General features: G+C 61.0%; 1 protein-coding gene and 1 non-coding gene across 4 annotated transcripts; both read left to right on the plus strand.

Moving 5' to 3' along the window:
- Positions 1 to 9,288: 9,288 nt before the first annotated feature.
- Positions 9,289 to 12,043, plus strand: LOC106989239 (lymphocyte antigen 6 family member H). 3 transcript variants are annotated; one of them, XM_053208201.1, is made up of 4 exons: positions 9,289 to 9,469; positions 10,420 to 10,547; positions 11,198 to 11,317; positions 11,584 to 11,716. In XM_053208201.1, exons 1-4 carry the CDS (start codon positions 9,291 to 9,293, stop codon positions 11,598 to 11,600), a joined length of 444 nt encoding a protein of 147 aa, XP_053064176.1. In that variant the 5' UTR covers positions 9,289 to 9,290; the 3' UTR covers positions 11,601 to 11,716. The 3 variants fall into 3 exon arrangements, with proteins under 3 accessions (XP_053064176.1, XP_026919541.2, XP_026919542.2); XM_027063740.2 differs by having other exon boundaries at positions 9,310 to 9,469; positions 11,580 to 12,043; XM_027063741.2 differs by lacking the exon at positions 9,289 to 9,469 and adding an exon at positions 9,589 to 9,945 and having other exon boundaries at positions 11,580 to 12,043.
- Positions 12,044 to 22,809: 10,766 nt separating this feature from the next.
- LOC113600738 (small nucleolar RNA U13) lies at positions 22,810 to 22,912 on the plus strand. Its single transcript, XR_003421847.1, has one exon. It is a non-coding gene; the product is annotated as a small nucleolar RNA U13 (small nucleolar RNA).
- Positions 22,913 to 23,132: the final 220 nt, after the last annotated feature.

Below are 23,132 nucleotides of genomic sequence, written 5' to 3' on the forward strand. Positions count from 1 at the left end.
ACAGACTGTCCCTTCCTGCTCTGCCCCTAAGGTGGACCCCTGCTCCTGTCTAACTTGGAGGCCCCACAGGGGCGCCTGGGTGGCTCAGTCGGTTGAGCGTCCTACTTCGACTCAGGTCATAATCTCGCAGTCCGTGAGTTCGAGCCCCGCGTCGGGCTCTGTGCTGACAGCTCAGAGCCTGGATCCTGCTTCGGATTCTGTGTCTCCCACTCTCTCTGCCCCTCCCCAACTTGTGCTCTGTCTCTCTATGTCTCTCAAAAAATAAATAAATGTAGCTTGGAGGCCCCGCTGCCTGCCCCTCCTTCCCAGGCCCCTGGGCTCTGCAGGCGGGTCTGGGTGTGACTGAGTCTGCCGGACCCAGGACGCGTCCCTGGGTCCTCAGAGCACAGGAGGCCCTCCGGCTTCTTGCACGTAGGCAGCTGGCCAGGGCTGGGGGCACTTCCCTCTCACAGCGCCTATGACACCCTGTGTTTGTTTCCTGCAGCAAATCACAAACTTGGTGGCTTAAAACAATAAAAAGTCTCTAGGGGAGGGTCCTTCCGGCCCCTTCCGGCCTCTGGTGGCTCCAGGAGGTCGGTGACCTGTGGCCACACCCAGGGTCGGCCTCCGTTGCCGCGTGACCTTTCCCCGTGCCTTTGTGCCTCGCATCTTTCTTTTCTCATCTAAGGTCTCCAGATGTTGGGTCTAGGGCCCACCCCAAATCCAGGATGACCTCATCTCTACATCCTTAACTCCGTCTCATCCACAAAGAGCTTTTTTCCAAATAAGGTCGCGTTCACGGGTTCTGGTGGTTAGAACTTGAGCATCTCTTTGTGGCCAGCATTCAGCCCACGTACACCCTGCCCCCCACTACTCTGGGGGTCAGAAACTTTCTCCCTCTCTGAGTTCGGCGGCTTCTCAGGAAAGGCTTGATACAGCGTCCCTGTCAACCCTTGGCTGAGAGGCTGGCCCTGTGAGCACGCAGGGCAGTCTTTGGGAAAACTCCTCCGTAGCTCTGGCCCGCAGCCGCATCCGTGGTCTTGGACGGCTCGGAGCACATCTCGGGCAGGACCCCGTCCTCGGCCCCCTGCTGCCAGGGCCTGATCCGGAGTCCTGTCCTCGCTGCTGCTTCCGCTGGCTTAGGGCTGAGTGCGGTGGCTTTTGACGCTGTCCCTGGTTCTGACCACCTGAGAGCTGGCTCTGCTCTGGGGCTGGCCCACCGGCCAGTCATCCGGGGCCTGAGCACAGTGTGGTATGAGGGTTCCTGCCGGTTTAGCACTCAGGGACTTGTCACTGTGCCCCTGGGCAGAGCGAGGTCTCCGTGCTCCCTCACCGGGGTCTGGGCATCTGCGCCAGGGCGGGTCCGGAGGAGGGAGATGAGGCTCCTTGCAGGACCTGTGCAGACCGCAGGGCCAGGGACACACAGGAACTTGCTCTGCTCTGGCTGCCCGGAAAGAAAGTCCTTTCTCCTGCTAATTGTGACTGATTGTTACTCTTTGTTTGCAAAATCCTGATAGGGTGAAACTGACCTACATGCATTGGAAGGAAGCTGAGTAGCTTGGAAACTGGGTTAGGAATCACCATCTCCCTGGCAACCAAGCCCACCCAACATGGGGAGAGCGCAGTCTCCGCTCTCTGAGGACCAGGCCCAGAACCGCACTCCCCAGGGGCTGGGGCCGGACGCCTAGGACTTTAGTCTTCAAGACTTCTGACGTCTGTTCCCCCACCCCTCCACCAGGCCCAAGTCAGGCCCTGCCCACTTGCGTGATCTTTTGTTGCATAAATTACTCCAAAACTTAGGGGCTTAAGGCAACACGGTTTGTGCTCTCCCGGTGTCCGTGGGCTCAAAATGCAGGCGTCACCTCTACGTTGGGGTCCCTGAGGAAGCTGGGGTCAAGCTGTCGTCCGGGGCTGTGGTCTCATCTGAGGGAGGCCTGGGTGGGGGACCCACTTCAAGCCCCTTCGAGTGGCTGTCGGCAGGCAGGACTCACCCCCTCCGCAGGCGGGGCAGCCGGATTCCCCGAGGGTGAGCGGGAGAGGGCCTGAGCCTGCCTCAGAAGCTGTTCTTTTTTAAATTTTTTTTTTCGACGTTTATTTATTTTTGGGACAGAGAGAGACAGAGCATGAACGGGGGAGGGGCAGAGAGAGGGAGACACAGAATCGGAAACAGGCTCCAGGCTCTGAGCCATCAGCCCAGAGCCTGACGCGGGGCTCGAACTCACGGACCGCGAGATCGTGACCTGGCTGAAGTCGGACGCTTAACCGACTGCGCCACTCAGGCGCCCCAGAAGCTGTTCTTTTTATAACCCTGTCTCAGGGACACCATCCCTCCGCCCTCTCTCTCCACCACAGGCAAACGGTTAAGTCCAGCCCAGGCTCAGGGGAGGGTAGCAGGGGTGTCCCAGGGGTTCTGAGAGCCCACCCACCACACCGCAGGCTCCAGATGTTGGGGGTTGGCCGCCTTGCCCTAGGCCTGGCAGAGACCCTTCCCCCTCCCGTCTCCTCCTCCTCCCCCCTCCTCTGCCCACCCCCGCTCCTCCCTCTTCCTCCTCCCCTTCCCTTCCTCCCTCCTCCTCCACCCCTTTCCTCTTCTCTATCCTCCCTCTTCCTCCCTCCTCCCCTCTTACATCACTTGGCTCCTCTCCCAATCACCCCTGCTCCGTCCTGTCTCGGGGACTTGGGGCTTGCGCCAGCCTCGTCTTCCAGGCCTTGGCTCTCTGTCTCCTTCCAAGGCCCCGTCCACGCCCCCCCAGCTCCTCTCATGACAGCTCGCATCACCCCACAGCCGCCTTTCTGTTTGCCGGCTCTCCCCTGCTGCCTCCCTCCCTGGGGTAGGGCTCGGCTGTCTCTTTGGCTGGTGGCAGGAATGGATGACTGTGCCGTGGTGGTGCCCTGCCAGACGCTGGGCCAGACGCCCAGTGAGCACTTTAGTGGTGGCATTGTGTGTGCTCCCCACAATGCTTTCACAGGTGGCTAGCACCCCCTATTCTACAGGCGAGGGACCGAGGCTCAGGAGGTCATGCAGCAGGCCCAGACCATCCCCCCCACCCCCCCCCCCAAGCATGGCATCTCCTGTCTCTCCCCAGAGGCTGGATGTCACCACTCTGCTGTTCTGCTTCTGCTTCCTGGAAAGAGGCCCTGGACGAGCCGGCTACGGTCACACACGACATGCTGTCGAGAGCACAGAGCAGAGCCCTGTGCGCTTCAGGAGCTGCTGACCTGCTGGGACTGAGGTCTCAGTGAGTGTGTGAGTGAGCGTGTAAGTGTGTGCGAGCGTGCAGGTGTGGCAGAGGAAGTGCATTAGTGTGGGCGTGGATCTGTGACGGTGTGAGTGTGCATATGTGTGAACCTGTGTGTGCACGTTAGTGTGCACGCGGTGTGAGTGTGTGGAGCGTGTGCATGAGTGCCGGCGGCTGGGGGGTGAGGAGCCCTGAGTGCTCCCTGCAGTGGGAGCTCCCCCAGCCTGGACCCCGGGCCGGGCGCTGTGCTCAGGCTCCTTGCAGCTGCTCTCCGGGCTTCTAACACTGCTGGGAAGGGGTTCTTCGGAGCCGACTTGAGCTTCGAGAAGGCTCAGGTGTCTCGAAGGGGACCCTGCATGCTGAGAGGTGGTCTCGGGCAAAGGCAGATGATGCAGGCATGATGGCCACGGAGCCCTGGAGCGGTGGCCAGGGTCGCGTAGCTGCCCGTGCTGGGTGGGGGGCGACGGCGGGCTTCCAGAGACACAGTGCATTCAGGGGAGGAGGTGGGAGGAACTAAGATCTGACCTCCGTTCTGGGTCCAGGGCCACCAGAAGGCGGGCTTGGGGGAAGGGCCCAGACTGCTGACTGCAAAAAGGAAGTGCAGGCTGGGAGGGAGGGAGGTGTCGGGATGGGTGTTACAGGCGGAGGGAGCCCGTGAGCAGAGGCTGGAGAAGCAAAGCGTCGGGGAGCACGGGCTCCTCTGAGGCTGTGGCTTGACCTGGTGCAACCTCCTCTGCAGGAATGTTCCTTTGATGCCTGGACATTGGCACAGGGAAGGTGGAGAGGAAGGTGGCAGGCGGGAACAGCACAGGTGCTCAATGCTGGTGGCAGAAACGCCCCCAGGACGCTGGCCTGGAAGGAGTAGGCCGCCCCAGGTGACAGCTGACAGCTGCCCCCGCCCGGGACATGTGCTCAGACCTAGGCAGGGGTGGGGGAGAGGAGTCTCCCCAAGCTGGGAGAGTACTGGGGCTTTGCCGGGAAGTCCCGTGGGCACGGCTGGGGCCCGGGAGGCTCCGGGGAATTGGAGGCGGTGTAGCCTGGGGACGGGTGTAGCCTGGGGACGGGTGGCTCAGAGGGACCAGAGAAGGGAAGGGCCTCTGTGTGAACCCTTGCTGGGACTTGAGCCAAAGTGGGCCTAGGTGTCAAAAGGATGACACACGGACAGATGGACAGACAGATGGACAGCTCCTGGACTCAGGCAACAGTGACATCCTGTGAGGCACTCGTCTCCCAGTGACAGGACCTGTTTGCACCTTCGCTGCTTGGGCTGGACCCTCAGCTGGCCTTGCTGTCTCTGCACTTTCTCGCCTGGAGACCCCACCTGTTCCCTCTGTGCCGACCCAGACCACACGTGCATCTCCAGCCCAGACCCTGCGCTGAGCCCCGCAGGCACTTGCGACCCGCCGTTGGTGCCGTCCAGGCGTCCCCAACTAACAAAAAGGCTTTAATGCCTCTCATGGCCAATGTGCTCACCGTCCTGCCCTGGGTCCACCCGCTTCCCGAGCCAGAGCCCTGGAGGTGGGCATCCTGGACACATGTGGCCAAGTCTCGCGAACCCATCCACCTGCCCCATTTCTACTGCCACCCCTGGTCTGAGCCGCTGTCCTCCTCACTACCCCTCCCCCTCCCCCGCCCCGGCCCCATTCCATTCTAGAAACTTCCAGGCCATTCTCCACTCAGCAGCCACGGGGATCTTTGGAAACGTCGACTAATGATGTGTGTGCCTGTCTCGGCCCCTTCCCCCTGCATTTCCCTATGATGTTGACGGGAAGTCTGGGAGAGTGGGGGACAGGGACAGAGACTGCAGCGGGCTTCGAGCTCCAGCGGCCCTCAGTTACCAGGTGTAAGTCACTCCCTGTAATGGGCCGGGTTCACCAGAGAAGCAGAACCAGTGGGACGTGTAGAGTTACATAGAGTCATTGTAAGGAATTGGCTCGTGTGATTTTGGAGTCTGGCAAGCCCAGAACCCACAGGGCACGCCAACGGGCAGAAGAGTCAGTAAGAGCCAATGTTCCAGTTCAGGTTCAAAGGCTGTCTGCTGGCACAAGTTCCTTTTGCTCAGAGGGAGTCCGTTTTTGTTCTATTCAGGCCTTCAACTGATTGGATGAGGCCCACCCACACCATGGAGAGCAATGTGCTTCATTCGAAGTCTACTGATGGAAATGCTTTTTTTTTAATGTTGATTTATTTTTGAGAGAGAGAGACAGAGAGAGCATGAGCGAGGGAGGGGCAGAGAGAGAGAGACAGAGGGTCCCAAGTGGGCTCTGTGTGACGGCAGTGAGCCTGATGCGTCATGAACAGCGAGATCATGACCTGAGCTGAGTCAGACGCTCAACTGACTGAGCCACCCAGGCGCCCCTGCTGACGTACATGTTAACCTCACTTACAGACATCCTCACAGAAACCACCAGGACAGCGTCTGACTAAATATCTGGGTGCTGTGACACACGGACGTTCTTTCCCTTCCCGCGTGAGGCGCTGACCCTGGCCCTTCTGCTGGTTACCTGGAGGCTTTCTCCTGCACCCTTATTGTCCGAGCACTGTCTAAAGTCCGTGTCCCGTGCTGCCTCTCAAACAGCGCACGGGTCTCAGGACCCTCTGACTCAGTCACCCCGCCTGTTGCACGTGCCTTGTCCTCGGGTTCAGTCTTTTCAAACTTCACGTATCGGACATTCTTCCCGCCTCAGATGATGACCCCAGCTTCCATTTCCCTCCCAGAAGCCAGTTTCTCCCCACACGCTTCCTTCTCGAGTCTAGCCCTTCCTCCTGGAATACCTTTTCCTTCTGCGGTGCATTCTCCAAAAGTTCCTTTAATGAAAGGCCGCTAGCGGTAAACCCTCACAACTCCTCCAAAGTGTTGTCAGAAAACATTTACGTGCAAACTTTTCATTATCTGAAAAATTTCTCTTGTGCTTATTTTTGGAAAACTGTCGAGGTCCCGCCCCAGCAGGTCCGGGGTTCCCGAAGGATGAACGGCGTCGGCGAAAACGACAAATGGACACGGACAACGGCAGTGGGTTCGACTGGCCGCTTTATTGTGGCAAGCGTGGCCTCACATTTGTTAGCAATTTTCTTGTGGCGTGCGTTATCTATGTTTCTCGGCATTACCTAATTCTAAAAACGTTCCTTTGTGTAATCACCCATTAAGGAACAACATAGTTATTTTCTTGTAAATTTCCCTCCTGCCCTTTCAAGGTCATCCATCTCTCAACACCTCAAGTGGAACGTTTACAGGGATGTGACTTCTTAATGGTTCCTTTGAACCATTTGCGGCACAAGGAACAAAAGGTTCCTTTGGTCTGGGTGCCGGGAGGGAGGGAGCCAGGAGGGCCCTGGAAACCCACGCCTTATGCGCTCCCAGAGAGACAATGTTTACCTGGGAACTAATGAACCATTCTGTACCTTAACCCCCCAGGTCCGGTTATCATCTGGAATGCCTCCTGGGGGCCAAGCGGGCCTAGGGGTTGGAGCAACTTGTATCCATAGGTACATTCCTTTGTTGCCGGAGTGGGGATTTCGAACCCATTTGTCCCCCTCCTCGGCTGGGAAATATATGGGCCCATCCTTCCTTTGGGTAGAGGAGTCTTTCTAGGGGGTGGCAAGGGCTGGATGCAGGGCCGCATGATTTCCCTGCGGAATCTTATGTCTTTCCCCAGTGGTTCTTCTCCCGGGGGGACTGTCGTGGGCAATCCCAACAGACAAATCCCCAGGCACTTTCATTGGTAGGGGGGCTGCCCCGACCAACGCTAAGGCCAAATTACATAAAAGCAGGAGGACAAGAAGCTTCCCTTCTGGCGGGCCGCCATGCAGCCCCGATCCGTCCACCGCCCGGGCCCTGCCATCAGGCTCCTTGGATAGCTTGGCTTCCGGCAGAAAACGGTGTAGAAAATTCTTAGCTGGCAGTTACTTTCCTCTGAGCACTTTGAAGACACTTACTCCACAGTCTGGGCATCCATTTCTGCTGTCAGTTTACCTGCTGTTTCTTTAGTGCTAATATTGCTCTTTCCTTTAGGCTATTTTATTAAAAATTTTTTTAATGTTTATTTATTTTTGAAAGACAGAGAGCGCGAGCGGGGGAGGGGCAGAGAGAGAGGGAGACACAGAATCCGAAGCAGGCTCCGGGCTCCGAGCTGTCAGCGTGGAGCCCGACGTGGGGCTCGAACTCAGGAACTGTGAGATCACGACCTGAGCTGAAATCAGACGCTTAACCAACTGAGCCACCCAGGTGCCCCATCTTTTGGCTATTTTAAAGCTCTCTGGCCGTTGGTGGTCTGTGATTTCACTCTGCTGTACCTAGGTGTGAATTTTCTTTTTGTTTATTCCATTTAGTATACATTGCGCTTCTCTGTAAATGCTTACCTGTCGCCAGTTCTGAGGCATAATCTCTTCGAATACTGGCTGTCTTTCCTTTGGGACTTTGACCATCCCTCTCTCGGCGCTCGGCACGGTGCATGCTGTGTGTTTCAACCTCTCTTTTCTATTTTCTGTCCCCTTATCCCTTACACCGCAGTCTCGATAATTTCTATAGATCTAAATTCCAGTTTGCAAATTCCTTCTTCAGTGGTATCTAATGTGCCGCCTAATGCATTTGCTGTTTTTTTTTTTACAACAGCTTTGTTGAAATATGACTCACATACTATAAAGTTCACCCTTTTAAGGTTTTTAATCCAGTGGTTTTTAGTCCATTCACAGTGTTGTGCAAGGATAGTCTCTATTTTTAGAATATATTCATCACTTGAAAGAACGCCTTGACCACTAGCAAGAAGTCCTCATTCCTTCTTCCTCCCAGCTGGAGGCGACCATGGATTGACTTTCTCTTTTTTGGATTTCGCTATTTCGGACATCTCATGTAAATGAAGCCATATCATATATGTTTTTAAACGACTTTATTTTCATTTAGCCTAAATCTTTCAAAGTTTCTGATGACCTGCTAATTTCAGTGAGAGCTTTTCATTTCTAGAGGTTCCCCTCTCCAACAAAGCACAGTTCTGGCACTGCCTTGTTCTTTCCCACACTCTAACTTCTACCTACCACACAAATGAATCTTGTATTCTGTATCGCACACTTTCAGTTTAGAAGGTTTGTGGAGATTTACATCCGTATCTCTCCATCGTTTCTTCTGTGTCTTTGGAGGCCCATTTTCTTTGGATGTTTGCTGATTTTTTGACTTTGAACTCACATATATTTAATGTTTATTTTTATTTTTGAGAGAGAGATAGTGCAAGTGGGAGAGGAGCAGAGAGGGGGGTGACAGAACCCAAAGCAGGCTCCAGGCTCCCAGCTGTCAGCACAGAGCCCGACGCAGGGCCCGAACTCACGAACCATGAGATCATGACCTGAGCTGGAGTCGGATGCTTAACGGACTGAACCACCCAGGAGCCCCTGAACTCATATTTGAATTGAAGCTGTGGGAGCCCCAGTCCCCAAGTTGGAGTCGCCTGTCTATCTCCTTCCCCTTCATTCCTCCAGCCCGGGCGGGGTTAAGGTGTACAGGTTCTAGGGTTCCAACACTCGCTCTGTCACCTGTCACTGTGTGACCTTGGGCGGGGAGCTCAACCTGTCTGTGCTTCCGTTTGCTCATTGTAAGGTGGGGACGCCAACAGCACTTGCAGGGAGGGTGTGAAGCTGTCACGACATAACACACGGGTTTACACAGAGCACATACTATGTGCTGGGTCCATGTGATCAGCGGCACAGCTCACAAGGGGATATTAGTGATAATCGTTTGTCTGAGGTAAGATCGGGCGGGGGTGGGGGGTGGGGGGTGGGGAGGGCGGAGCTCTTCTCACAGTGCTCAGCGCTAGGCCAACCGTGGGAACTCCACAAATACTTGCCCGGCCAAACGAAGGCAGACTAAAAGAAACAACCCCCAACACGTGCACAGGAGCTGGGGCTCACTCGGTGCTCAGCAGCGACGGATTCCAGGCACAGGGGGCAGCGGGTGCGAAGACACAGCACTCAAAAGCTTTGTGCGGCGGGAAGGCGAGAGACAAAGCTGAGAAACGGGCCAAGCAGGCGGCGGAGGGCATTGAATGCCGAGACCAGCATTTGGGCCTGGCGCCTCGGACGTGGATGTGGCGGCGGGTGGGGGTGGTCACGGCTGCTCCGGGTCCGGGCGGGGCGGGGGTGCGCACCCGCAAACCATCGAAGCGGGGACGGCTGGCCTGGGGAAGGCCCCTTCGCTGGGAGTCTGCGAACGAGGGCCTGAGCGAATCACCTCCGCTGTTACCCGCCTCCGTCCCTGCGTCTTTGTGCGTTTCGCTCGCTTCCTTTCGCAGTAAACGTTCTTCCGAGAAATTTCGAGGGGATCTCCGCCAAGCGGAGGGGGAAGGGCTCTCGCCCGCGCCGGGGGAGGGGCGCGCGGGACAGCCGCGGAGGGAGCCGGCACCGGAGGGGGCGGACGCGCGGGCCGGGCGCTGGCTGTCGAGGGGCGCGGACGGCCCGGGACGGAGACCCGCCGGGGCCCCGAGCCCCGGGCGCCCAGCCCGCCCTTCTCCCGCCGCCCCCGCCCCCCGCGCGCCCCCGCCCCGGCTCCGCTCCGCCCCTCGCGCGGGGTCCGCGTCTGCGGCTGCGTTCCCCGAAAGACAAGGCTGCGCCCGGGTTCCGGTCCGCAGGGAGACCGAAGGGCACCGCTCCCCGCGCCTCCCGGAGCCCCGGAGCCGCGAGCCCCCCCAGGGATGTGAGTGCGCCCCCGACCCGAAGCCCGCGCTCCACGCCTCGACCTGCGGTGAGCGCCCGGGCGCGCGCTGGAGGCGAGGGGCGGGGGCTCGGCCCGGGGTTCCCAGGCCCCCAGCCCAGGGGTGGGGGTGGGGACGTGGCGCGCGCCCCTCCCCCATCGGCAGGTACGGCCTGCTCGCATCTTGTCCTGCCCTTTTCTCTCCGGACGCACCTGCCGCTCCCCAGGGAGAAGACGCGCTGCCCCCGACCCTCCCCCCGCCCCCCACAGGTGCCCGGCGCGGGTTGGGGGCATGTCGAGCTGTCACCCTGCCCGAGACGGCGGACCTGTTCTCCCCGGAGGGGATGCTGTGATGGTGGACGCTCTGGGGGATGGGCTGGGGGTAGGGCTTCGTGAGCTAGCGGACCTTCCTCCCCTCCCGGGATTTCCAGGCGGAGGTTGCGCTCCGGGGCCGCAAAAGGAGGGGGGGCGGGGCTTGGGTCCGGCGGGCGGCGGGGACCCCTGACCGAGGCGTCTCCTTGCCAGGCCTGCGCCCCGGAGGACCTCCGCCCACAACCCCCGCGCCTTCCCGAGGCCCGCCTGGAGCATGCCGCCTGCAGCCATGAACGGCCTGGGCCTGGTGCTGCTGGCCGCCCTGCTGTGCTCTGCGCCCGGTGAGTCTGGGGGCGGCCCGCGGGGCTGGGCCGGGTCTCCGGGAGAGCCGGGCTGTGGGGCCGCCATCCTCCGACGGTGCCCGTCACGTCCACACCCGCTCCCGACCCCGGCGACCCCAGCCGGGCCCTCGCGCCCGTCGCTTTGACTCACGGTGCTCCGGCCCCAGCCCCAGCCGCACGGGGCCCTCCTGGCTCCTGCCCGCCCTTGTACCGTGGGCTAGTCGTGCACCCCATCGCTTCTCAGAGCCCCCACCTGGCCTCCCAGCGAGTCCTTCCTGGCTTGGAACCGACCGAACTGTGCGGGGAGGTGTGGGAGCGTGCAGGAGCCTGCGGGAAAGCCCCACAAGTGTGAGGTGTGTGTGGCTGGTGTGTGCGTGCATGTGGGCACACGTGTGTGGGGGGCCACGGAAGGTGCCAGGGGCTTCCGGAGTTCTGGCGGCTGGGAGCCTCCCCGCAGATTGCCCAGGGCCCGACCTCCGGGGGCCAGTCTGGCCTGGTCACCGCTGGTCGGCGAGGGGGGTGTGGTGCTTGGCCTCCTGGAGCTGTGCGGTCCTCCCGGGAGCAGCCTCGGTGGCCAGGGGAGTGGGGCCCACACGGGCCAGCTTGGGCCTCAGCTCCTCTGCTCATCCGCGTCCTCGTGCCCTGCGCAGCTCACGGCCTGTGGTGCCAGGACTGTACCCTGACCACCAACTCGAGCCACTGCACCCCGAAGCAGTGCCAGCCGTCGGACACGGTGTGCGCCCGCGTCCGCATCGCCGACCCCAGCAGCAGTGAGTCGGGACCTGGGCCCGGCAGGGGGCGGCTGGGGGCGTCCTCTGAGCCCCTCCGGCCGTGGATAAGAGTGTGGGTCTGTGGGTAGGACACTGCCTTGCTGTGTGACCGTGAGCGGCGTGGCTCCTGCCCAGGCCCCCTCCGTGGCCCTCTGCATGGCCCTCTGCGTGGAGTTGAGGCAGCGTGGGTGGGTCCCGTGCGGGGCAGGAGGAAGAGGGCGCAGGTGCGGCTCCGCCCCAGGCTCTCCCCGCTCTGCCCCAGGCAGGAAGGACCATTCCGTGAACAAGATGTGCGCCTCGTCCTGCGACTTCGTTAAGCGGCACTTCTTCTCGGACTATCTGATGGGCTTCATTAACTCTGGGATCTTACAAGTCGATGTGGACTGCTGCGGGACGGATCTGTGCAACGGGGGGCCGAGGGCGGGGGGTTGCCCCTGGGCCCTGGCCGGGGGGCTGCTGCTCAGCCTGGGGCCGGCCCTCCTCTGGGCTGGGCCCTGAGACCCTCCCCCTCCCACAGGGCTTCCAGCTGACCCCCCCTCCCCGAGACTCGAGGCCTCCCTCTCTCCACCAGCTCCGAGCCCCAGCCGGCAGGATGTCTCCGGGCCCCGGGGTGCAGGCAGGGGGCTGGGACCCCCAGGTCTCCAAGGGAAAGGCAGGCAGAGCCAGGCCCAGCCCCACAGCCTGGCTGTGAGGGCGTCTTCCGCGGAGAAATAAAGTCGCTTCTGGTCCAGACACGTGGGTCTGAGCCTGGGGGTGGGGGTGGGGGTGGGGCTGGCCGAGGGGTGGGGACAAGTCCCCACGGAGGACGCGCGGGCAGAGGGCGTGAGGCACCGGGACTGGGGGCTCGTGCGTGCGTGCGTGCGTGTGCTGGGCTGCCTGGGGGGGGCCTCGGGCCTCGGAAGCGGCTGTGGGGAGGCTGGAGTGGACAGAGTCACGGCCGGGACACGAGGGTGAGGCCTTAGAACCATGCGCGTGTGCACGCGGATACCAGACGTGGGAACACGCACACTAACACACACCCTTGTCTGGAGGGCTGTGCTCTGTTCCCGCACCCGCGGGCACTTAGCCACACGCTCCCGAAGCGTCCGCAGGTGCGCACTGAAACGTTTACGTCACGCCAGCTCCGGGTGCCCCAGCCCATGCGCACTCACGTCTGGGTGCACGCCACTCGGCCCTCCGTGTCCAGCGGACACACGCCCCTGTGTCTCCTCCTGCTCTTTCGCATGGCCTTGGGGTGATCAGACTGGGGGGCCGGCTCCCCTCTGAGCTGTTGGGAGCACTGTTGTGCCCAGAATTGCCTCTTAGCAGACACCCCCTGCCCCCAATCTGAGTGGGGCGCCACCTTGGGCAGGGTCCTGGAGGCCAGCCCGCCCGCCAGGGGCCGAGGAAGCCCCGTGTGGGATGCCCCAGACAGACTGGGTGCTGCGGGTGGGAGGCGGCAGGGGAGGACGTGTAGGTGAATCTTAGGGAACCACGCGCTTCCTGCTCTCGCGGTGGGTCTGCGGTTTTGCCCCTGCACCCTGAGTCCAACCCAACTTCCCACACCTGCCGGTCTGCGGGGGTCGCCCTATGGCCCAGGCACACCACGTGATGCTTGGCGGCCACTCCGGGCTTTCTCAGGGCTCTGACCTCTGCCCAGTACTTTCTCCTCCCCCGGTGGCTGACCCAGGCCGTGGTCGCTCCCGGGTCCTGGACTCCTAGGCAAGAACCGTGCTTTCACTGAGGGCTGGCAGCGGAATTCCTCCTGGGGCTCCCCTGGCGTGAGCGACGGAGAGGGATCTGGGAGGCCAGGGTGAGCCAGAGAGGAGAGGGGTCGCTGGAGACCGGTGTCGACTTCCTGCTGGTGCAGACAGCCGGGACTTGTCTCCTGCTCGGTTTGAAGTTTGCTCTGCTTCTCTGCAATGTACCCGTCCCCGCCCCTCCCCAAACTCAGCAAAGTGTGCTACCCACTGGGTGGGTCTGGTGCTTTGGGGAGCGTGAGGACCGGGCCCCGTGGGCGGGTGACCCGCAAGACGGCAGCTTGAGGATTCAGATGCCGGACGCTGGTGCCGGCGAGGACACTGAGCAGTGGGGGCCGCCGACACATCGGGAGGACGAGGCCGCTCCCCCCCCCCCCCAGACACGGGGTTCCGACCAACTTTTCGGGCCATCTTTGCGTGGGGAGTGTGCAAAACACAAGTGGGGAGCCCCTCCCAGCACTCTCAGCGTGCTGTGTGATTCGAGGTGGACGGGGGCTCCGGGGGCAGCATGGCCTGGAGCCCCTGCTCGGACGTCTCCCCTCTGCTTCCAAGCTGCCGCCTCGAAGTCTGGGCCTGCGCGTCCGAGGGCCTGCGAGCGGTCTCCACCTTGACGGGCTGTCCTCGTGGGGCTGAGCCCCACCGGCTGCGGGGCGCGCTTGGTCCGGCTGGGCACGTGGACAGCGCTGGTGAACCCGTGCATCCTTGGGGCGTTTTTCTGAAGAACTGGCCAAGGACACCCTTCCGGATCTACACAGAGCTTTTGCTTTCGGGCTGTGCGTAGTACGCCCCCGAAACCGCCTCTCACCCCAAGGCGAGGGGTCCGTTCTTTCACCAGAACCCTGTGTGACCAGCGTGACCGCCCTCGTCCTCGTGTCCTCATGCAGTCGAGTGACTCTCTAGGGGACTCAGGACGCGGGTGGCTGAGCCAGGAGAGCATCCGCGTGGAAGGAGATGGTCCCCAAAGAAGGGAAGGAAGCTGTGTCCCCTCCCCACTCCTCCCACCCCTCACCGTGGGCCCCTCCTCTTCCAGGAGCTTCCGTCAGTCTGGGAGACCGAGCGGACCCTTGCCCTGATTTCCACTGGAAAACGCTTTTGCGAGGTTGAACGTCTCACTAGTTTGTCACGACCTGTGGCCCTTGTGTTGTGGCCCTTGTGTTTTCTTACAGGTTTAGGGACCCTTTTGTGTGTTAGGTGCCGTCCTTCCCACGGTCCTGCGTTCTGGTGTCCTCGCCGTCCTCGTGTGCACGTCCTCACGTTCTGTGTGGTCCAAGCCAATTGTTGTGCTTTCTGGATCTTAGGAGGGCCTCCTGTGCCCTGACCTTGGGAAGACAGTCCTCATATTCTGGTGCTGTTATAGCGACGGCCACTACCTGCGGACATCCAGGCCCCCGGGGCTCATCCACGATGTGGCAGGACTTCTTCGAAATAAATGGCCGTTGTGTCTCAGTGCCACCCATTGAAGAGCCCGTCTTTCCCCTGTTGACGTGAAGTGCCACCTTGGTAACAGCGCGCGACACCTGCGTCCGTGCGGGTCCGACCCGCCTCGCGTCGGGGCCCCGCCGGGCGCTTTGCTTCTGGTGGCTTCACAGCGAGTTCCAGAGCTGCTGAGGCAGCGCCTCTTTTTAGAAGGTCGCTGCTTGTCACCGTTTATTCTTCCAGGTGAATGTTAGGGTCCACTTGTCCACTTCCAGAACGGCCTCGGAGGGGTGACTGGAATTTCGTCCGTTTGGGGGTGACGCGGGGGATGGGGTCGTGGTCCCGGTTTGAGGTCTCACCGCGCAGCCGACTGCCCCATATGCCCCTTGGCGATTTCGTTTTCTTCCTCTGCGACTTGTATCTTCTTTGGCGTCTTTACTGCTCGGCAACTTGTAGCTTTGGGGGGGGCGTTGTAAGTGGGATTTCCCCCTTTGCTGTAAACCAAACTGGTCATTTGCCGTGTGGTGACCTGATGTTTTTCATTTTCTTCGTGCCGTTCTTTCCAGAAGTGCCCACCCCTTACCTGGCCTTCATTGAAGCAGGACGGCTGGGGGGTGCCTGGGGGGCTCAGTCGGTTGAGCAGGCGACTTCGGCTCGGGTCGTGATCTCGTGGTTTGTGGGTTCGAGCCCCGCGTCGTGTCTGTGCTGACAGCTCGGAGCCTGGAGCCTGCTTCGGATTCTGTGCCTCCCTCTCTCTCTGCCCCTCCCCCGCTCACGCTGTGTCTCTCCTTCAAAAATAAATAAACTTAAAAGAATTAAAATAAAAAGCAGGATGGCTGGGGGCTTCAGGTGTCAGGAGGGCAGATGACCGAAGCAGCCCCTGGATGACCGGCCTCCATGTTTCTGGGAGCCACCACCCACAGGGCCACGGGTGTCTCTGAGACAGGACAAGACGCAGAGAAGGAGTCTGCAGAGAAGCCCCTTTGAAGTCAGGGAGGGAGAGAGGAATCTTCCTCAGACGAGACAGATGCCCCTGGGCTGAGAAGGCAGAGGGGCTGGAAGGAGCCAGGGTAGGGGGGTGGACCCCAGAGACAGGTTCCCGAGGGGCAGGACCTCTGAGCGGTCCCGGCTGGAGCTGGCCCGGGTCATCTGGAGACAGCCTCAGGCCACCAAGATGTGATGTGGCCTGGGGATGACGGTCAGGGTGCGGCCGCGCCGACAGGAGTGACGGCCGTCTGGGTACAGCCTGGGCGCCCTGGTCGCTGTGCAAAGACCGGATCGGCCAGCCTGCCCCCCACGGGACGCAGCCCCGGGGGAAAGAGAAGAGGCGGTGTTCCACGTTGGCCAAGACGTCAGGATTTTCCCCCCGGTAAAATGGGTCTAGAGGGAAAAATTGTGGCAGAAGGATTAAAGTTCCGTGCCTCGTTCGCCTGGGTTGGGGGCTGAGTGCCACACGCTCCGGTGTGGCAGGGCCAGGGCGCCGCTCCGGGCGGCGAGCTGGCCGGCTTCCCGCTGCCTCTTGGCCCTCCTCCGCGGTCTCTGGCGGTGTCGTCCAGAAGCGTCTCCCTGGCAGAACCAGACGCGGCGGGCCACCCTAGGGGCTGGGAGGCTGCAGAATGCAGCTCCCAAATGGCAGAGACGCGGGGCTCGGGCTCGGGGACTGCCAGCAAGGTGCGGTGGGCTGGGGTGACCTGGGGGCCGCCGCAAACAGCACGGCCACACGAGCAAGGAGAGGCTGATTTTCCAACACTTAACCTTTGTCAGCTCCACTTCTGGCACTTTCAGGTGCACAACCAGGCCGCCGCCGAACGGAGATGATTTCGACTCAGCTTTCTCAGTGTGTTTACTGCTTACTCAATTTTTGTGGCTGTCGCCTTAGCCGGGACCCGCAGAGCGGCTGAGTAATGACACTGCCGTAGGGCGCGTCTGTGTTAATGGCAGGCCTTTCCTTCGGCACCTCCAATCGAAGTTTGCTTTTGGGCTTGAAAACCAGTCTTTATTCAGCTGAGACTCTTTATTTATTCACATCTCAATTAGATTCTTTTCCTTGAGGAATGGCTGATGAGTTTTAAAGAAACAGCCTTTCACCATTTGTTGCTAGAACTCCCTATCTGCTCATTTAATGAGTAGTCGAGACAGCGGGTTCTGTCGCCGGACCTCCGGATGGTTAGGCACCCTGGCTTTTGTGACAAACGAGCTGTGGTGGGTGTCATGGTGCAGGATTCTTCTAGACCATCGCCTGACCCCCCCCCCGCCCCCCCCCCCCCCCGCCGTACTTGGTCAGGAGAGCTGCGTCAGATTCATGGCTGGGATCTGTCTCTAGTCCTTTGGACGTCATCCTTGGAGGTGAGCTCAGGATTTTGGCAGCCTCACACAGGTCACAGGCACAGCCCACGCTCTGGAGCAGTCTGGCTGGGGAGGGCGTCGGTGGAGTTCACCTTCCCGAGGGCCTCCTGGGGGGGGGGTCTGGGGGAGTCTGGTGTGGGCCCAGGGCAGCGGCAGGGTCAGTGGGTGCCCTGTGCCCGCCCCCCCCCCCCACGTCCTCAGCCGGTGGGTGCGGGACCTGTCCACCTCCTCGTGTGCACTGGTCTCAGCCCGGTCAGACCCCCAGGAAGCAGACCTGGAAGAGGTAGGTAAGATACGGACATTCGGAAACGGTCAGTGCGTTTGCAGGGAAGGCCGGGGTTCCGATGCCTCTTGCTGTTTGACTCGGACCAAGTCCTGCACCCGCTCTGAGCCTCGTTTGTGATGTGGGGACACACCCAGCTCATGAGGGAGGGGCGGTGTTTGCAAGCAGAGGAACCTTGTTCCAGCTGGCAGAGTGCTGGTCCCGCAGCAGGGCTGGAAGAGCGGGGGGGGGGGGGGGGGGGGGGGTTGGGGGGGGGTGTGGACTTGAGGCTTGCCCTTGACCCTCCCTTATTCCGCCAAGCCCCCCTCCCCCGAACCTGAGGGCTTCCCTGAAGCACAACCTCTCCGGGTGGTCTCTCTCCAACCCTTCCCCCTGGCCTGTGTCCCCAGCCCCCTGAGGACGCCAGTGCCTCGTCCTGTCTGTCCGGTCTGTATCTCGTGTCCCTTAGCCCCCACCCTGGGTGCTTCCATCTCCTGGGGCCCCAGGGCACTGCTGGCTCAGCCCTGCACACGGCCAGTGCTGCTAACCGTTGGTGGAGAGGGCCGAGCTGGCCGAAGCCCCCAGGCACGCCTGCTTCTTCCTGTTCCACTGGAGGGACATTTACGTGGGACGTCGCCGGGTATCCGCCACCTCACCCAGCATCTGCACACTGGGGACCCACAGGTCCTTGAGTTTGGCATTGCAGGGAAGCGGACCTTTCCCCGAGGCGGGGGAGGAAGCCACGCCTCCCCGTGGCCGTGGGAACCTGTCCGCGGAGGGCTTTGGTCGCAGGCGCCCAGGCCCTGCACCGAGATCCCGACTGAAGTGCCCGGTTCTGGCTCCAGGAATCTGCAGCACCCGCGCCCACAGCACACGGAGGGGCCGCCGGGACAGGTGGCAGCAGCAGGCCCCGGTGTCACATGCTTCCGGATTCGTTTTCCACTTTTGGGAGCTAAGCGCTAGGCTCTAGGCCCCGGGAGTGAGCAGCGGGCGGACGGCCCTGGCCCTGGTCCCGTGCCGGTACCAGGAGGGGCCCGCTCTCCTTCCCCGGGGGCCTCCTTACCCTTCCTTGAGGGGGCTGCTGGGACGGGGTGGCCCCGGGGCAGGGGGCGCAGGGACCCTGGGCCTGGGAATTAGGCCAGGGCCTTCTCCGTTTTCTTTTAACGTAAGTTTTTGAGCGGGTGCTGCGTTCCGGCCATAAGCAGGTGGGAGGCGTGGCCCCCGCATCTCCCGCCCTGTCCCCCCTGTGCCTCCAGGTGTCTGTGCGAGGACGGGGCGATGTGGCCATAGTTCCGCCCTCCGCGTCCTTTGTACACACGAGTCGTGGGCGGTTGACTTGTCTGTCCCGAGAGGCCTCGCGGGCGCGGCGTGTCCACACCGGTGCAGACGGGCTCCCCCAGCCCTCGCTTTCCAGCTCCCGTCTGTCTCTGCTTCCTGTCCGCCGGGCCTGCTTCACGTACCCTTGTGTTCAGACACTGTCAGGTGTCCATCCCCCCCCCCCCGCCCCCAGCTGGCCTTGCTGAGCCAGAGGGTCACTCTGGTAGGAATGGTGGTCGCGCTGCCCCAGGGGCGGTGACAGCCGAGGGTTGTCCTCTCAGTGGGGCTCTGCTGTCGGGGGGACACAGTTGTGTTACACGTTTCAGGAGTCGCTCCCCCGTCCTGCTCCCTGCCAGCGGCTGACGCATTTGTCTGTGCTGGCCGAGGCCGAAGTCTGAGGAGCGTTTATGAAAAGTGACCCCGAGTGAAGAGGGGGCGGGCGTGGGCCTCACCACTTGGGCAAGGGGCCTGGCTTCTCCTGGGGAGACCACGTGCTGCTGGCCCTGAGCTTCTGGAGGGCTCGACAGGTGGGCCTCGCGGCCAGCATGCTTGTCAGGGGCAAGGGAGACAACGATTGACCGAGTTCAAGCCTGAGGAGCCCAAATTTCAGGAACCCGGGCCTGGACACCTTTGAACTGCAACCTGTGGGCAGCCAAGAGCTGACCGTGTATCCGAGTCACGGGCTCAGATCCACGTTCCCAAAAGGGCCAGCGGGCCACCGTGTGGAGCTGGGGGAAGGCCTGGAGGTCCGGGGTCTGGGGCGTGAGACAGGGGTTGGTGCCTGTCTAGGGCACTAGGACTCAGAGATGCGGGGTGGTGGGGAGAGTGAGGGCTCAGGGAAGGGATGGCCCGTGCCGGGCCCGGGGGATGGTCGCCAGGTCAGGGCACAGGCGAGGAGGAGGTTGGGACAGGTGGAACCGGTGACAAGCTCAGGGCTGTCCAGGCTGACGTCACCCAGGGGGACGTCCTGGAGGATGGGGAGATGTGGGGCGGGGCCCTCGTGTGCGGGACGGGAACGAGGACGAGAGTCTGTGGGCGAGAGTCTGAAGTTCCAGAATTCCTAGGCTAAAGGCGAGTGCCGCCCGTCCCCCACTGTGCCCAAGTCCCCCTGATCCCACGCTGGTCTTGGCGCTGGCCGGGTGAGGGCCAGGGAGAGGTTTGGGGAAACGCACGAGTGTCTGTCCAGCCAGGTGACTCCGTGGCTGTGTGGGAGGGTCCGGAGGCTGAAGTGAGGCTGGGGGCTTGGTCTGCACTGGCCGCTTTGCCCGGGGAACACCCAGCCGTTTGCCTGGCTTGTGTGGGGAGGGCGTCAGCGTTAGGGGGGCTGCTCCCCGTCCTCCCAGGTGGGCTGCTTGCTGGGCGGTCACGCACTTGGAGCAAGAACCCCGACCCTTCCCTGGGCAGAGACCCCTACTCACCTCCCAGGCCAGACCCCTGCAGGCCGTCGGCAGTGTCGCTGAATGAATGAATAAAACACAAGATGGAAAATGACTTACCTGAGGGACAAGTCATGAGTCGTGGGTCACTGAGAAAAGGCGGCTGACGGGGCAGCTGTGAGGCGTGCAGGTGTCGGGGGACCCTGCTATGGACTGGAGCCCTCAGCGTCAACGCTGCCCCTTGGCCCCGGTTCCCCCGAACTGCCCTTCTCCCCAGGTCTCCCTGTTCTGAAGGGAATATCCAGGCCCCTGCTCCAGTCCCTCCAGAGCACCGGGCCCTCGTCCCCTAACTTGGGGACCTAGCAACCCGTGGCCCCAGGTGGGCAAGGAGACGCACGGATGATCAGAAAGACAGTCACCTTTCCGAAGCAACGACGTCGGGGCTCTCGATCCAGAAGAGACCTTGGAGGGGAGCGCTGGTCTACCCGAGCAAGCACGGCTGGGAAGGCTTGAAGATTAGCTGATCTGAAAGTAAGTCGTTCTTTGGTGAGCGTCCCCAGTGTCCCATGCGGTGATCACCTGGTTACTGTGCCTTCAAATCCGCTGGATTTCCTCACGAGCCCTCCCGCCGAAGCCAAGCTCTCGTCTCTAGTCTGCGGAGGTCGGGCGGGGCCCAGGAGAGCCCCGGGTGACCCGCGGAGGACACGCACACGGCAGAGAGATGTCCAGCTGTACTAGTCGCTGGGGAAATGCCAACCACAAACGAGAGTCCTGCCCCGAGGTTAGCAAACGTTCACAAGCCTGATCGGGCCACGTGATGGAGGCCACGTGCACGGCCAGATTCTCCTGCACACCGCGCGTCCGAGATCCTGGGGCACAGCCCGCCCGGGGACACGGCGTGGCGCATTCTCTGGATGGTCTGTTCCCAGAACCAAGCAATTGCTTCCCATCGCCCAGTGAAACATCTCACGCGGGGGAGAATGTGTATGGTTGCTCTGTGCGCGAGAGCGGCCGTCTGAAAGCCCAAATGGCCATCGCGGGGTTTGGGTTGATGAGCTGTGATACAGTCACGTGATGGAGCGCTCTGTGGCAGTTGTGGGGAGTGAGTTAGCCACAACACGATTCGGAAGGAGGCTAGCAGCGCGAGTCCCGACACGGTACATAAAGCTGACGCTCGTGTGTAAAGTACACCGTTGTTCTATAGAAGTGTGATGGGGCAAGCATAGCTTCACAGACAGTAACGCTGTATGTCACCTATCTATGTGTCTGTCATCTACCCAACATCCATCCGTCGGTCCTCATCCTTTTGTCCATCCGTCCCCATCCATCCATCCATCCATCTGTCCGTCCATCCGTCCATCCATCATCCATCCGTCTGTCCATCCATCCGTCTATCCTTCTGTCCATCCATCCATCTGTCTGTTCGTCCATCCATCCATCCGTCTGTCCATCCATCCATCCAGCTGTCCACCCATCCATCCATCCATCATCCATCCATCTGTCTGTCCATCCATCTGTCTATCCTTCTGTCCATCCATCCATCTGTCTGTTCGTCCATCCATCCATCCATCTGTCCATCCATCCATCCATCTGTCCATCCATCCATCCATCCTTCTGTCCATCCGTCCGTCTGTCCATCCATCCATCCATCCTTCCGTCTATCCGTCCATCCATCCATCCATTCATCTGTCCATCCGTCCATCCATCTATCCACCTGTTCGTCCATCCATCCATCCATCCATCCGTCTGTCCATCCGTCCATCCGTCCATCCATCCATCCATCCTTTCGTCCATCCACCTCTATCAATCATCTATCTGAGGAGAATGAGAACAATCAGGGGAAGATTCCAGAGCATGGTGTCACTCCCCCAGGACAGGGAGGCAGGGGCGTGCAGGGGCGCAGAGGGGACTGAGAAGGGTCTCACAGGGAGCAGCGAGTTAGTGTCAAAGTATTAGTCTTCCTGCTGGTTGGTGAGCTCACAGAAGGTTGTCACATTATTAAAAAGAAAGAAAGAAATGAGGACCGCATAGGGACCAATGAGGAGTGGGTGTCGTAGACCATGAGTGAAAGTCCACTTTATGCCCCTCAAGTATCAGAGATACCCTCACGTGAAACAAACCAGAGCAGACCCCTCACCACACGCGTCTGAGCCGTGAGTCCCCCATTATGAACATGTGACTTGTCTGTTCCCAGACACCTTTCTATCAGGAGGGCTCCTTCCTGAGCCCCCCCCCCTCCTGTGGACGGGAGGCATGTTTGTGCTGAAAATGTCATCCCCAGGGCAGGGAGGCCCCTGTCCTGTCCCAGTGAGTGGAATGGCAAGCCTGACTCTCGCTTTGGGGGGGGGGGGGGAAGGGGGCGGTGGCAGGGTTTGAATGTGAGGAGAAAGGAGGTTTCCTGGGGGCAGAGAACAGGGTTTTGAGGGGCCCTGGACCCCAGAGACCACGGGCTGAGCTGGAGGCACAGAAGGATGTTGGGGACAGCTGGCCTCCACTGGGCCCTGGGGACTGTGATACGTGAGAAGCCGCGGAGATGCTGTCAGCATCCAGGTCTGTGGCAAAGCCCCACAGGTGACCAAAGTCTACCCTCCCGGGGCTGGAGTCAGACGCTGAACTCTGTGTGTGGAGGGCCATGCTCCCTCCGAGCCTCTGGGGGAGGGTGCTTCCTGCCTCTTCCAGCTGCGGGGGCTCCTGATGTCCTTGGCTTCTGGCCTGTCCCTCCAACTGTGGCCTGTCTCCACGTGGTCTCCCCGGGTCTCTGTGAGTCCTTCCCTGTCTCTTACAAGGACACTCCCATTGGATGGAGGGCCCGCCAAGTCCAGGATGGCCTTACTTCAGTCCTCTGTGAGACGACCGCACCTGCAAAGACTCGATTTCCTAACAAGGTCACAGGCTGAGGCTTCCGGTGGGCATGTGCTTTTGGGGGCACTTCACCCAGGACGCCGGTTCTGGGCCTGCTCCCCGTCACCCTGGGGCTGACCCCGGTCCGTCCTCGGCAGGATCATTCACCCTCACACTTAGAATCAGGCTCCGGGGATCTTTCTGTAGTTCGTGAGCATGATGATTGGGCTTTCACGCCATCGTGGGACCCGTGGCTCCCTCAAACCTTGTTACGACCTCAGCTTGTGATCCGTTGGCGTGGAAAAACAAAACAAAAGAAAGGATCAGGGGCGCCTGGGTGTCTCAGTCGGTCAAGCGTCTGACTTCGGCTCAGGTCATGGTCTCGCTGTTTGTGGGTTCGAGCCCCACATCGGGCTCTATGCTGACAGCTCGGAGCTTGGAGCCTGCTTCGGATTCTGTGTCTCCCTCTCTCTCTACCCCTCCCCTGCTCGCACTGTCTCTCTCTCTCTCTCTCTCTC

The sequence above is a fragment of the Acinonyx jubatus genome, chromosome F2 (genome assembly GCF_027475565.1).
Source record: "Acinonyx jubatus isolate Ajub_Pintada_27869175 chromosome F2, VMU_Ajub_asm_v1.0, whole genome shotgun sequence".
Taxonomy (NCBI): domain Eukaryota; kingdom Metazoa; phylum Chordata; class Mammalia; order Carnivora; family Felidae; genus Acinonyx; species Acinonyx jubatus.

What these genes read in the sequence shown, in the direction of transcription:
- LOC106989239 (XM_053208201.1), top strand. Translation starts at nt 9,291, where the DNA reads ATGTGGCGGCGGGTGGGGGTGGTCACGGCTGCTCCGGGTCCGGGCGGG. An exon ending in GCCTCCGTCCCTGCGTCTTT is followed by an intron (nt 9,470 to 10,419) that starts GTGCGTTTCGCT and finishes TCTCCTTGCCAG; the next exon opens with GCCTGCGCCCCGGAGGACCT. An exon ending in CCTGCTGTGCTCTGCGCCCG is followed by an intron (nt 10,548 to 11,197) that starts GTGAGTCTGGGG and finishes TGCCCTGCGCAG; the next exon opens with CTCACGGCCTGTGGTGCCAG.